The sequence below is a fragment of the Hippopotamus amphibius genome, chromosome 9 (genome assembly GCF_030028045.1).
Source record: "Hippopotamus amphibius kiboko isolate mHipAmp2 chromosome 9, mHipAmp2.hap2, whole genome shotgun sequence".
NCBI classification, from domain to species: domain Eukaryota; kingdom Metazoa; phylum Chordata; class Mammalia; order Artiodactyla; family Hippopotamidae; genus Hippopotamus; species Hippopotamus amphibius.
In genome coordinates this window covers 82,557,146-82,572,550 of record NC_080194.1, presented here as the reverse complement: position 1 = coordinate 82,572,550, position 15,405 = coordinate 82,557,146, and the positions used below count along the sequence as shown (strand labels likewise).

The window sequence follows — 15,405 nt, the reverse complement described above, 5'->3', positions numbered from 1 at the left end:
CCCCATATACGCATCAGCCAGCTTCTACAACCAACCAACACAGGGCCAGTCTTGTTCTACACCCCACCCTTAACTCCTGGTGGTTTTGAATCAAATCCCAGAAATAATCATTTCATCTGTAAACACTTCAGTATGTGTCAAAGATAAGGACTAATTTTCAGCATAACCTCAATACCATCATCAAACCTTTAAAAATTTATGTTCCTTGGTATCACCAAGCAACCAGTCAGTGCACAGATTTTCCTGTTGGTCTCACTTTCTAACAGTTCATTTGTTTGAATCATCAGGATGCAAGAAGGTCCACACATTGTGTGTACAGTTTTCATTAGGAGACTAAAACCATATGGGCATTCAGAAGAGATAATGCAGACTCTAAACCTTGGGGATGCTAAGAGCTTCCACTTCAGAGTCAGAAAGACTGAGTTTCAGATCCAGCTGTCACTTGCTAGCTGTGTGACCTTGTGCAAGTTACTTAACCTCTCTCACTTTAGTTTCTTTACCCTGTAAAATGGGAATAATATCTACCCTGCCGTGAGGATCAAGTGAGTTAATGCAGGTTAAAGCACTGTAGAGCCCTGTACATAGTTAATGCTCAATAAACGCTAGCTCTGTCCAGCACCTAGTATAGCACCAGGTGCATAGATTTGTGGAATAAAAATAGAGTAAGAGTCAAGAGCTATGGAATTTGGTCTCATTCTCCATTTAGGGGAATCACTTCAAAGTTTTGGACCCCAAATTTCTCATCCAAAAAAGGGGGTGGAGTGAACAACTAGGTGATGGCTGAAATTCCAGTGCTTGCAGAAAATGAGGCAGGCTTGGTATGTTAGGAACAGCAGGAGCTTCAAAAACAGACTGGGATTTGCATCACGCTTTGTTATTTACAAGCATTTAATCTCCTCAGCCTCAGTTTCTTCATATGTGCAATAGAGCTAATAATACCTACCTAGTAAGATTGTTGTGATGAACAGCAAGATAAATATATCTGATTCCTAGTGTGTAGTAGGTATTGAAATTGTTAGTCAGCGTTTTATGATTATAAAACAAGAATGTTACATTGGAGCATTTTCAACATCTTAAAGAGCTATGCATTTTGTGGCATTTTTAAAAATGAAGATGACCAAGAGTCTTATGGGAAAAGGAATATACACTGTAAGGGTGAACCTGGAAACTGTGTTTCCAGAACATGAAGAATGGAAAATTGAGGTACTATTCAACCATGCTGATAAAAGCCAGAGGATATGAGGATCCCTAGAGAAATTCAAGAAGGTCTTTGCAACAGATAATTGCTTAAGTTCAATAAGCCTATTTTCTGTATCATTTGAAAATTTCAACAAGAAGTTAAAGATGTGGCTTTTTTTTAATTGAAATATAGTTGGTGTACAGTGTTATGTTAGTTTCAGGTGTGCTACATGGTGATTTGATTTTTGCATACTTTATGAAATGGTCACCACAACAAGTCTAGTACCCATCTGTCCCAATTCAAAATTATTAGACTATTATTGACCATAATTCTTATGCTATATATTACATCCCTGTGGCTTATTTACTTTATAACTGGATGTTTATACCTCTTAATCCTCTTCATCTATTTCGCCCCCACCTCCACTCCTCTCCCCTCTGGCAACCAGCTGTTGTTCTCTGCATCTGTGAGTCTGTTTTCATTTTGTTTTGTTCATTTTGTTTATTTAGATTGCACGTTTAAGTGAGATCATGTGGTATTTGTCTGTCTCTGATTTATTTCACTTAGCATCATACCCTTTAGATGTATCCATGTTGTCATAAATGGCATGATTTCATTTTTGTTATGGCTGAATAATATTCCTTTGTGTGTGTATCTGTATATCTTCTTTTTCCATTCATCTATTGATGGACACTTAGGTTGCTTCCATATTTTGGCTATTGTAAATAATTGTGTGTGTGTATCTTTCTGAATTTGTGGTTTTTTCTTTGCGTATATACCCAGAAGTAAAATCGCTGGATCATATGGCAATTCTATTTTTAAGTTTTGGGGAACCTTCATACAGTTTTCTATAGTAGCTGCACCAGTTTACAGTCCTACCAACAATGCACAAGAGTTCCGTTTTCTCCACATTTTCTTTGCCACTTGTTACTTCTTGTTTTTTTGATCATGGCCATTCTGACAAATATGAGATGGTTATCTCATTGTGGTTTTGATTTGCATTTCCCTGATGATTAGTGACATCCGAAAATCTTTCCATGTGCCTGTTGGCCATCTGCATGTCTTCTTGGAATAATGTCTCTTCAGGTCCTCTGCCCATTTTAATTGGGTTGTTTGTTTTTTTGATGTTGTGTTGTATGAATTCTTTGTATATTTTGGGTATTTACCCCTTGTCTGACGTTGTTTGCAAATGTCTTCTCCCATTCAGTAGGCTGCCTTTTCGTTTTGTTGATAGTTTGTGCAAAGGCTTTTTTTAGTTTGATGTAGTTCCATTTGTTTATTTTGCTTTTGTTTCCCTTGCCTGAGGACACAGATCCAAAGAAAATTTGCTAAGACCAAGGTCAAAGAGTGTGCTGCCTGTGTTTTCTTCCAGGAGCTTTTGGTTTCAGGTCTTACATTTAAGTCTTTAAACCATTTTGAGTTTATTTTTGTATATGGTGTAAGAAAGTGGCCCAGTTTGTCTTTTGCAAGTAGCTGTCCAGTTTTCCCAGCACCATTTGTTGACAAGACTGTCTTTTCCCCCTGTGTATTTTTACCTTGTCATAGATTAATTAACCATGTAAGAAGATGTGGATTGGGTGTGTGTCTCTGTGTGTTAATTGTTAATGATTGGAACATGCTGTGTTTGCTCTGATGATACTGTTGGCTTAATGAAAATAACTTACACAAGCTGCACTATTAACTGACTTAGAAAACCAAATCCCCTCTGAGTTTGCTGATTCCAGTGTACTAGTCAGCATTTCCCCAACTTGCTTGATGAACCACCTGAGGTACTTTTAAAGCTACAGATCACTCCTCTAGAAATTTTGATTCAGTGAATGCTGAGTTAGGGCCCAGGCATCAGTTTCCCTCCCTCATTCCTGCCCAGCAAGCTCTCCTATATTTAACTCTGCCTGATGTCATTCACTGTTGAGCCAGGTGATCCTGCTCTGCTCTTCCTGTGTGTAGGTTCCCCTTTGCCTGGTTTTTTCACTTACCTATGTTAGTTTTTTCCAAATGCTCTAACGTATTAATCACATTCTTATCAGTAACATTATTTTCGGGCTCAAGTTTATCACTTCCATTTTTTCCTTGGAGCCCTGCATCTTCTTCCTCCTCCCTTTACTGCTTCATATCAGGGTCATTCAAGAACTGACCTTTACTCTCCTAGGCAGGCTCCCCTGCCATCCTATTTCTTGGCTTACGTCCTTATGTCCTGAGAAGTATCTGAACTGCTTTATTTTGCCCACAAAAGTGTTTGATACTTTGGAAGTGTAATAGAGTCCCAGGTTGGAAATAATTTTCCCTCAGAATTTTGAAGATGTACTTCCTGGATTTGTAAGTGCCCTGGAGGCTTGGTGGTTCACACCCTCTCTGCATAACCTTGTGTTTGTTTGTTTTTTGTTTGTTTGTTTGTTTGCCATGTTGACTTTTTTACTTATACACTTTCTTCTCTTTTTCTCAGATTTTTTTATATGTACCAACATATTTTTTTAGGAACTTTTATTGAGATACAGTTAACATACAATAAACTGCATATACTTAGAGTGTACAATTAGGTATCCCAGTCTCCCAATTCATTCCCCCCCAACTCTCCCCGCTTTCCCCACTTGGTGTCCATATGTTTGTTCTCTATATCTGTGTCTCTATTTCTGCCTTGCAAACCAGTTGATTTGTACCATTTTTCTATATTCTGCATATATGTGTTAATATACGATATTTGTTTTTCTCTTTCTGACTCACTTCACTCTGTTTGACAGTCTCTAGGTCCATCCATGTCTCTACAAAATGTCCCAGTTTCATTGGTTTTTACAGCTGAGTAATATTCCATTGTATATATGTACCACATCTTTTTTATCCATTCATCGGTTGATGGACATTTAGGTTGCTTCCATGTCCTGGCTATTGTAAATAGTGCTGCCATGAACATTGGAATGCATGTGTCTTTTTGAATGATGGTGTTCTCTGGGTGTATGCCCAGCAGTGGGATTGCTGGGTCATATGGTAACTCTATTTTTAGCTTTGCAAGGAACCTCCATACTGTTCTGCATTGTAGCTGTATCAATTTACATTCCCACCAACAGTGCAAGAGCATTCCCTTTTCTCCACACCCTCTCCAGCATTTACTGTTTTTAGATGTTCTGATGATGCCCATTCTAACCGGTGTGAGGTGATACCTCATTGTGGTTTTGATTTGCATTTCTCTAACAATTAGTGATGTTGAGCAGCTTTTCACGTGCCTCTTGGCCATCCATATGTCTTTTTTGGAGAAACAAACACCTGTTTAGGTCTTCTGCCCATTTTTTGATTGGAATGTTTGTTTTTTTGATATTGAGCTGGATGAACTGTTTATATATTTTGGAGATTAATCCTTTGTTGATGTGTTTGCAAATATTTTCTCCCATTCTGAGGGTTGTCTTTTCATCTTGCTTATGGTTTCCTTTGCTGTGCAAAAGCTTATGTTTCATTAGGTCCCACTTATTTATTTTTGTTTTTATTTCCATTACTCTAGGGGGTGGATCAAAAAAGATCTTGCTGTTATTCACCTCAAAGACTGTTCTTCCTATGTTTTCCTCTAGGAGTTTTATAGTGTCTGGCCTTACATTTAAGTCTTTAATCCATTTTGAGTTTATTTTTGTGTATGGTGTTAGAGAGTGTTCTAATTTCATTCTTTTACATGTAGCTGTCCAATTTTCCCAGCACCACTTATTGAAGAGGCTGCCTTTTCTCCATTGTATATCCTTGCCTCCTTTCTCATAGATTAGTTGACCATAGTTTATCTCTGGGCTCTCTATCCTGTTCCATTGATCTATTCTACATAACCTTGTTTTGGTTGGTTGATTGTTCTTTTCTCCCTCACTGGAAGTTTGAGGATATTCTATCCCTGGTGGTCTGGAGTTTCATGATGGTGTACCCTGGTGTGGTTCTTTCCTCATCTGTTATTCTGGGTACTCAGTGGACCCTTTCATTCTGAAAATTCATGTCCTTCAATCCTGGGACATTTTCTTCTGTTTTTTCTGTGATTTTTCTCCCTATCTTTTCTTTTCCTTTGATCCTTTTATCGTAATATCCTTTCTTGTCATATGGATATGATAGCTTCAAAGAGGTCCCATTATAGTTTTCCATTTCCTGCTCTCCACAATGGAGCAGGTTTGATATTTATGGCCAGAATGAATGTCAACCCTAAAATAATGGCAAGCCCCTGTATGTGATAAGAACATAGCGTTTCACCACAGCTCTGGACATGCCCATCAAGGGAGGGTCCAGCCCTCTGCTCACTTGCTCCCAGTTCCCCCATCACCCCAGCTCCCTCACTGGCTTCAGTCACTAGAAATGCACTGCTTCTCGCCTTCTGCTTAGAACTATGCTCTGCTGCTCTTTGGGTGAATCCACAGATATTTAGTATTTTAAAAAGTTGATTTTACTAAGACACTAAGGTAAATGAAGGAGGAAAAGTGAAAAAAGAAAAAGCACAAAAGGGATTTACATATCAGAAAATGTATGGCATAAAAGCAGGGGGCAAACTTTCAAGAATACAGTTTTTTGAATTGATGTCAACATGAAACCAGGATGCTTATGCTTTCTCCAAGAGTTCCTCCTGGAAACTGCTTTTCTCCACATAAACCAGATGGGATCACTTGCTCTTTCTACTTCGCTGTACCTTAAATGTATTCCCCTGGTGCCTATGTGCAGCCTGTTCCCTGTCTTGGAAAGGGAAAGGTGCCCCTTCCCCCTGCCCCTGTGCATTGTCCTCTAGCCCTCCGTTGTCCCTCCCTGTGAATCCTCGGTCTAGCACTGACCTCCTTTGCTCTTTATGAAAGTATGTTTTTAGGTCTCCCTAACCTGTTTCTCTCTCGTGTATCTTTTTTCCTCAATTATTTTCACTGGCCACTGTTTAAGGCTGATGGGCCTGTTCTGTAAAGCAATACTTTTAAAGCTATTTCTTCTAAGTCAGCCTAGTCTTTCTAGTTCTGATGGCCTCTGTAGCAGATAATGACCTCTTTTTGGAGCTTTCAGATTCTTGTTTCAGGTCTAAACAATGCTTTCATCTCTCAGTTCATTTCCAGATGAAAGAGAATATTTTTCAGTTAATTTTTATTAGGAAAAACCCCAAATATCCTCAAAGGAATATCAGCTAGTTTACAGTTAGAAGCTTGGCCGCTTTCCTGTGTTCCCGCTAGTCCATCATTCTCTTGTTCTTAAGGGACTACTGAAAGTGATCCAGAGAAGGTACTTGCAGGAACTTGCCTAAAGTAGATGGCAGTTCTTTCAAAATCAATAAATACTTGTGTTAGTGCTTGAGACAGAAAAAGGAAATAACCACCTATAATCCTGTCACCCAGAGATTATTTCTACCATTCAGAAACCTCCAACACATGATAAGGGACAGGTTTTCGAACTGTGTTTTGATCTTTAAGTTTGAAATAGGACTGTCTGAAAGCATGTTTGAGTTTTGAAGGGCTGTGTGATGAAACTTCTGAGTAGGTATCTCATGGGTCTGAAACACAGGAGAGATCTGAGCTGAAGATAACAGATTTGGGAGTCATTAGGATTTAGTTGCCATCATAAGCCATTGGAGTAGAGGGCATGGGGAGAGGAGAATAGGTGAAGTAGTTAGACTGGAGAGCCTCAGACAGTGCCCTGAAGACGATGTACTTTCAAGGAGTGGGCAGAGGAAGAAGAGCTTCCCCTACAAGGTTGGGAGGAAGGCCAGGGAAACACAGCATCCAGTGGAGATGAGAGTGGAATCAAGTGTCAGATGCATCCAAGAGGTAAAGGAAGAGAAGTCCTAACAGTTTCATTGAATTTTGCCATAATGATATCTAAACATTTCCCATAAAGCTTTCCTTGATCTTTCTAAAACACAGTCTCCTCTGTACCTCATACATGCATGCGAAACTTAGCACAAATGTATTATAAATATGTTTACAGTTCCATTTTCCCTAAAAGGTGGACACTTTTCAAGGGTTTGGCCAAGTTGTGACGTTAGTTATCTTTGGTGAGACAGTATTGAGTTGTGTCTACACGACGTGGACTCTGGCATCAGCGTCCCGTGTCTGCTGTGTAATAGCCATCTGACTGCTGGTGAGTTACTTAACATCTCTGTGCCTCCATTATCTGTGACATCTGTGACATGTGATGATGGTGGTGGTGGTGTCTGCTACATCGAAGAGTGAATGTTTGTAACGTGCAGAGCACAGTACCTGGCTCATTGTAAATGCCACGTGGTATTTGTTGGAGCTAAACTGGATGCAGTAATAGTATCAATTTTAGCCGAGTGCCTGGCATTTAACAAGTCTTTTAACATGAAAATTCAACAACTTGCAACTAATACAATTCCTGTCATTTTCAACTCTACCAGCATACAGAATACAGCCGTGCCAGACCAGTGGAAAACCTCAGTGGGCTAAGAATTCTCTACGTGTAGCTTTGTTTCATAAAACAATTGACAGACTTTTGCAGAGGTAGTATGTGATCTTAGTTTTTTTTAATGTAGTTGGGAAAAAGAAAACTGAAAGGTAAAGAGGACTCCTCCAGAGCAGGTGGGAAGGTCCACAGTAGGGAGGAGCACAGCCTTAAACAGGTGAGTGGTGCAGGTCCTCACAGAGCGGAGCTGTTTGGCAGAAAAGAAACAATACTACACCTCTGTCCATTCGCCCTGGTTTTTTTTTTTTTTTTTTACAGATCATAAAATTTAAAGTATCAGTTCATCTCTCAGACTTTAACTCCTGGTAGGTACACATTCAGTCAGCAAATATTTGAACATTTACTCCACTGTGTAAACACTTACTATATGACAGAAACTGTGCTGGGGGCAAGAGCTGCAGCTGAGGAGCTGAAGTATCCATATAAATGAGGACTTGGTGGGCAGGGATGCTTAAGGAGACTTCAGGGATGGGCCAGGGCCGGAGCGGAGGTGTCCACAGAGCATAGCACTCTAAGCAAAGATTGTGTGAGCTGGGAACGTGTGTGATGTGTCCTGTGTGGATGAGGCAGAGGGCTGGAAGGGATATTGTAAAGAGGACTGCAGAGGCCATGCCCGGCCAGGTCTTGCAGGGCAGGATGAGGAGTTGCATATTATTAAACACAGAGAAGCCATTGAGTGATTTTAAACCATGACTTAATCCAGTTTGTGTTTTGAAATCCCTTTTGCTGCTATAAAAGCCTTTCTTCTTCTCTAGTTGTAAAATACTTTAGATAGGTTTAATATATTAAATAAAAGGAACTGATTTCTTAGCCCTAAATACTGAGGTCTTTGAGTTGTTTGCCAGAAAGAGTCTTGTGTTAAGAATCCACCCTTAAAAATCAGTTTTACATCTTAGATATCAGAAAGTTGAGTTATAAAAATAAAATGATTTATATCTAAAATATGTTCAGTGTCAAGATAATAGCCCTAAAACTTCAAGTCTGAAATCCTTCTTTTGCCTGCTGGAATCAGATTACCTGCACTCCCTGTTGTGACTGTTGGTGTATCTGAAAAGTGATAGCCTGAATGTTGATTTAGTGTGCACGCAATTTTCACAGGAATTCGTCTTTTCGCATTTGTTCCATTTTAAAAAGAAGTGGCCTTTTATGGTCCGAGCTGCATTAAAAGCAGTCATAGGGTGTTTCTTTTAATTAGAAATGCATTCTCTGTTGCACAATAAATTTCTTTCTTGTAATTCTGATCATGAGCAACATCTTACATTTCATTTAGTTCATTCAGTAAGTATTTGCACACCTGCTGTGTGCCACGCACTGGTCTAGGATGTTGGGCTATGTTGTGAATTAAACAGAGATCCCTGCCTTTGAGGAGTTCATATGCCAATGGGAGGAGGCAGATGGCAAATAAGCATAATTAAGATCTTTATTATAATAATAAATATAATTCATATGCAGGGGGTGGTATGTGCTAGGAAATTAAAAGTAGAGCAGTTGATGCAGTGAGTGAGGAGGCTGCAGCTTTAAATACGGTGGTCAGGGTAGCATAGCATCATTGAGAAGGTCTGACTTGAGCAAAAGCTTGGAAGCTTGTGAAGATGGGGCTGGGGGGAGCTGATCCGCAGAAGGAACAAACAATACAAAGAAAGGCCCCAAGGCCAGAGTGCTTCAGGCCTGTTTGAGGAGCAGTAAAGAAGCCAGCAGGTCTAGAGGGAGGGAGGGAGTTCCTCAGCCTTTTATGAACAGGCTTCTCAGTCAAATTCAAAAAGTTCATAAACCAAAATAAATGAATAAATTAGAGAAAGAATTTTCATCCCGTGAATGCTCTGCAGGTGGTAATCTATAAATACCCTGACTCACAGTCTTAACTTGAATTAGGTAATTCCAAAGTAACACAAAAGTTTCTTAAATTCATTTCGTAGGGCAGCTAGATAAACAAAACCAAAAATCTCTTTTCATGTGAATAAGAAACTGATGTTGGATCAGAAGCTCATATGACTAGCATTTAGTAAAAGCTGAAAATTTACGTTTCCAATTTATAGATCTCACAAGCAAAAAGGCTTTGTTTGCTAGCGAAGGATGACAAAGGTGCCAAATGCATGTATCTCCAAGAGGGGCAGTGATGGGGGTGAAGATTGGGCCAGCCTGGGGGAAACTGCCTTTTAAGAGCAGATTTGGTTACCTCCCTTATTTCTTTCAAGCTCAGTAGCTCCAAATCCTTTTAACATTTTTATTTGGTGATCTATATTTTCTGTTCTTTGACTCAGTGAGATTTTCCATGTGTTTCTTAAGTTTGCAGCCTAAATCAGGCACAATACTTTCATAAGGTCCTGTTACCAAATCAGGTCTGGCTGCTGGCCGCTCAGAAATCAATACTCGAGAGAGAGACAGATGTTGGTGGAAAGGAAAGTTACTTTTAATCAGAATGCTGGCTGTCTGTGGAGATGGTGGCCTCAGAGTCCCCCCAAAATCATCTCTGAAGATTATGCTTAGCCATGAAAGTTTTTAAAGGAAAAAGGGAAAGTAATCTCAGTCAATCACTGAGATAGGGGGTCAGAGTCATCTCCATTCCCCCACTGTGTGCAGGCTCATCAACTTCTTGTGGTTACCCCCTCCCCCCCAGCTGTGCAGCTTGCAGCCTCTTAGTTCCCCAGTCAGGGGTTGAACCTGGGCCCTGGCCGTGAAAGCGCCAAGTCCTAACCGCTGGACTGCCAGGGAATTCCCGAGATTTTTCTTTAGATGCAATCTTGTTCACAATTTGTTTGCTGGATTACTGAAGGGAAAGCTAGGGGAGAGATCTGGTCATCTGTTAATTACTTATTCTTCATTTCTACTTCTTTGATCTATGGGAAGAACCAACAGATTAGGATTGGGCAAGGTGTCGTGGTCAAAAGATCTGAAAGATGTGCTAGGGCCTGAGATGAGTAGAACACTGGGGGCGGGGCGGGGGGGGGGGGGCAGTGCTGGTTTAAGGTTAGTGACAAGACAGAGGGGCCTCCTGCAGAGAGCTCTTTCCAGCCAAGAGCTGCTTACATGTCCCCACTGTCAGAACATCATTCCATTACTATGGGATGATGGGCAAAGTGGGATCGTGGGCTAAGGTGAGTCTTCTGTAACTTCTTCCTGCTGACATAGGGCGCTGTATCCTTAGAGCGGAAGGTGTCAACATGGGTCTGTAGCATCTCTTTGCTGACACTTGTCGTTGCCCATTTACATATACAGGCAGAACAAGCTACAATTATTTTGATGCTCACAAAGATATAGATTATTATGAGCAATAGTGTTAATCCCATTCTCTTAAGGCCAGTTCTTGAAACTGTGCTAGCCATAGACTCAGTACTGCTCAAGATGGAGCAGTTTATGTCACAGCTGCAGTCTGGTCATCATGCAGTCAGCCTTTTCCCTCTGGTGACAGTTACAGTATCTATAAAACAACTCAGGAATGTGCATCAGACACTGAGTCTGTGACTCTTGTTCTAATCATTAGCTGCTCGAGCCTGCTCCTTTGTGACTCAGGGAGGCCTGGGAGACTTCAGCTTCTTTACAAACAAGAGGCAGGAGACCTGGAAGGGCCTTTGTACTTGGGGAAGGCGGGGTTGGGGCGCAGGGTTCTGCTTGGTTGCAGTCCTGATCAATGTAATATAGTAGAATATTGCCAAAGTTGCGTGCATATCAAGTGTATTATATTGGTGTATACAGTATCATCTTTGTTTTGGATATACAGTACTCTTTATATAAAACCAAGCTTAGTTTATCCAGTGAGATAAACCAATGAGGTGTTCCTGCCATACTTGCCCATAACTGATCTTTTCCCATGTTTCTGAATTTTATGTTTCAGAGTATCCTTTTGTGGTTTCTTAAGCTTCTTTCTTACTGATTCCTTTCCCAATTTGTCATGGTTGTTTCAACTTGAGTCCTCTGTGAAATTGCTTTTCATTGTTTCTGCTTAGTTTCCCATGAGGTTTAAGCTGAGGTACAGTTACTAAAGAAAATGCTGAGAAGCACAGGTCTTTGACTTTCTGAAGCAAAACATTCTACTTTCATCTCACAGTAAAAAAGGAAAGTGGTACAGGTTAACACAACTGTGAGTTAGAAGGGCCCTTAAAAAATTTGCAAGGCCTTTTCTCACTTTCCTTTAGATAGGACTGCCTATGCATCACCTGAAAATGTAATCGTCTGCCCTCTTTTTCTTTAAAAGGAAATGCCATGACCTCTGTAGGCCTCCAGTTCCAGGGCTATCCTGAGTGGGAAATTCATAGACATTTAATTGCTGTTGAATGACAGAATAAGAAGATTGCACTCAAAGCAAGCTTATTGCTAAATCCTTCTTTATTGGGTATTTTGATAGTTGAGTTTTAAGCATAATTAAGAACCCAAGATGGGTATCTATTCAGTTGTTTTTATTTGTTATATTAGTTTAAGATATTGTGCAAAGACAGGTCTATTTTGTGTTATCTTTCTTATATTCTGTCCTTGGTTTTACTGTGAATGGGTTTTGGGTTACATGGCCACAGTGTACGCCTGAGATGTCTCACCTGGTGTAGACTGTCAATTCACGTAATCACTATTAACATTCAGCTACACTTGAGGTTTTTAATCATAACATTTGCCAAGCTACATATCAAAATGCAACTTTAAAAAAAAATTTTCAAACTCAGTGCTGTTTAAGTCAGAAATCCTGAAGAAAGTAAAAATGAGTGGAAATTAGGTGGGATATTCTTACTAAACATTTTAATTTTTATCATGACAGGAAAGTCTTCCCTTCTTTAAGGTCTGTCAAATTTCACCTCATGGCGAGGTCCTCTATAATGGTGACATCTTCTGAGCTCACCCAGACTTGAAGGAATGTGCATGTGTACAAAGCACACTGTGTGTCCTCTTCCTGGTGTGAGGAGCCAGCAGTTGAGGGTATAGCCATTCATAATTCACACTTTCTTAATAGGGGACTTTAGTTTTTAAGGACTGGCTAGAATGTAAAATCTTACCCTTAAAGATTTATTGAATCTCATTATTAATTAATTGCCTAGGTCATTTCTGGTGAAATTGTATGATCGTACTACTTGATAGACGGAAAATATTTTTATTAAATATTTTTAAAGTTTCCTTCCTTAGCAACATGTGTCATTGTTTTCAGGATATACCTTCTCAGAAGCTTCACAAGAGGGAAAGCAGTGACAGAGAAGGAATATATCAGTTATCATTCTTTGCACGGTAAAGTCATCAACTTCCATCACCAACTTCTAATTCAAGTCAGATTTTAATTTGGATGTTCCATTACTCCTTATTGAAACAGTTGTTCCCTGTACATGCTGTGTTACTTTGGTTTTATAATTGAAAATAACTGATATAAACAATATCTGAGCTCTTGAACCTGGAATACCAGTGTAATTTATTTTGGGACTTGAGTTAAAAGGCTTTCTAAAATTTGTGATTATACCTCTCAATCCTTAAAGTCTTTGAAGAAACCCTATATCTTTTTTTTTTTTTAAGATTATTTGATGTGGACCGTTTTTAAAGTCTTTATTGAATTTGTTAAAGTATTGCTGCGGTTTTATGTTTTGGTTTTTTGGCCCCGAGGTATGTGGGATCTTAGCTCCCCAACCAGGGATCGAACCCACACCCCCTGTATTGGAAGGTGAAGCCTTAACCACTGGACCTCCAGGGAGGTCCCTAAAACCCTATATCTCTGAGTTCATTCTCATATTTTTCATTGATAGGTCATTGTTTACTGGTGAAATCCCAAGAATAAGTGGTATCAGTCTGGTATTTTATCAGTGACTGTATTAAAGCAAATTTTCAGGAAATGAGTGTAATACAGATCTTATCCGACAGAAGGTAGAGGGTATTGGGTACATACAATTTAGGGATAAAAGTAGGTGCAAACTAAGTTAACCAGAGGTAGAGGAGAGACATCAAGACTGGAGTACACGGAGGCATCACATCCTGGCACATCTAGATATGGTTCTTATATGTCTGTTCCATTTCTTTGTGTGAATGAGAAGGAAGAAAATGGGAACTTTGTTTTACACAGAACAAATAGGATAGGCTGCAATCTACATTACAGAACTTAATTCATCAACTGCCTTAGTAAACTATTTTAGTTAATTCGTTAATTGTCAACAAGCTTGTTGGTTGCCCTTTTGTAGTACCTTAATTACACTGGCTATCTTTTTCCTTCCTTCCTCTCCCCTTAGTTGCTAAAAACAGATGTGTTGAAATTAGTCCAGAAGCCACAATCAGAGGGGCTTGGTTTCTTCCAAGTCGGAGGATGACTATCTTTTCCCTTAAAAAACGAAGTTAACCCTTTTCTAAGTTTTTGCGAAAGAAATAAGCCAATCTTTGTTCCAGTTACTGTTTTATTTGTTTTTTTAATAGAAGAGGGGGAAGCTTGCTATAAATACAACTGATCTTTTAAAGCAAAAAATGTACCTTCACAAGCTAGTCATTTGTAGATCTTTTTTTTCCAGGCAAAAATGCCATCAGAACTTTTTCTCTCCTTTTTATTTATTCCATCCACCCATATCCGAAAGTGTACGATTCTGCGTTTCTTCTGGCATGTCGGTGATTTGTTTGGGCTGAAGACCACACACTGGAAGCGCAGGGAGACCCCTGGATCAGCATGAGGAGAGCCAGCATGAGGAGAGTGGGCTGGGAGACCCCACTCTCATCCTGCCATGGAAAAAGAAGCCAGATTTTGCCATTTGCTAGCACCAAGATGCTGTGAAAGCAGGGACTCTTGGAATTCGTGTTTTCACATCTACAACTGCTAGTTTATGTAGTCTTAATTTCATTCATGTGACCAATTCTTTTTCTCTTATCCTTTTTCCATGTTTCTTAATGGATTTTTCCTAGAACACTTGCCTTGATTTTTCCCTTTTTCACCCACCAGATACAAGCATTTTATTTCTTGCCAAGCTGACAGATTTCAAAGTAAAAGTGTCCTATCTAATGTGAAGATTTAGGCCTTAAAAATGTTGTTAATGAGGTTACTTGTCTTGGCACTTACCAAGCATCTTTTATTTTGCTGAACTCTGTTGGCCTTGAAGGATTTCTCAGTGGCTTAGCAGTAACTGGAGTAATGAAGACAGTGGCACAGGTAATTGCCTTTGTTTTCTTGTGGCAGAAAAGCTTTTTTTCCACCTCGGCTAAGTCCCCGCTAAAATGAAAACTCAAGTAGTGATCACATAAAGAAATTGATGTGTGAACTAGTTGATGCATGTTAGGAATTCTGTGCAAGATTTTCACAATTAGCTTAGAAGCACTTTAGCAGTAGCTGCAGATTGCTTAGGTAAATGCTAAAATGGATTCTTTTTTTCTGAAATAACACTCTAGAGGGAATAAGATATGGTTTATGCTTAGTTGTCACTGGGCTGTACCTGTAAGATTGTGTCATATGAGGCATCTTTCAAATTGAAGAAAAGTTGTTAGAAAACGGTATGAATATATGATCAAATATAATGTGGGCATATTGAATTACTTCTTGTTCAGTTCCTAAGTAAGAGGCCCTAAAACATTCCAGTAGTAACTTGTCAAGAGTTGTTGGCCATATTTAATTCTCTTAAATTATGTAGATGGAATGGACCTTTGGAACAGTTGACTCTGTAAAGGAAAAAATTAACCACTGAGACTTCCCTGGTGGCGCAGTGGTTAAGAATCCACCTGCCAATGCAGGGGACACAGGTTTGATCCCTGGTCCAGGAAGATCCCATATGCTGCGGAGCAACTAAGCCCATGTGCCACAACTACTGAGCCCTTGTGCCACAACTGTTGAAGCCCACGTGCCTAGAGCCTGTGCTCTGCAACAAGAGAAGCCACCACAATGAGAA

General features: G+C 39.7%; 1 protein-coding gene across 9 annotated transcripts in view; it reads left to right on the top strand.

Annotated features, from left to right (window-relative positions):
* Nucleotides 1–15,405, top strand: part of FAM118B (family with sequence similarity 118 member B) — a 46,599-nt gene that overhangs the window by 4,185 nt on the left and 27,009 nt on the right. Inside the window, exons 1-3 of one of the 9 annotated variants that reach the window (XM_057695414.1) lie at nucleotides 7,109–7,243; nucleotides 12,714–12,790; nucleotides 14,626–14,675. The exons of 2 other annotated variants lie outside the window; for them this stretch is intronic. Coding sequence is in view for 2 of the 7 variants with exons in the window: in XM_057695410.1 (XP_057551393.1) it covers nucleotides 12,425–12,487; nucleotides 12,714–12,790 (140 nt within the window). In the remaining 5 variants the exon portion in view is untranslated. Of the gene's footprint in view, nucleotides 1–7,108; nucleotides 7,244–12,371; nucleotides 12,488–12,713; nucleotides 12,791–14,625; nucleotides 14,676–15,405 lie in introns of those variants that run through there. 6 more of the 9 variants (XM_057695418.1, XM_057695415.1, XM_057695410.1 and 3 more) reach the window with 6 other exon arrangements.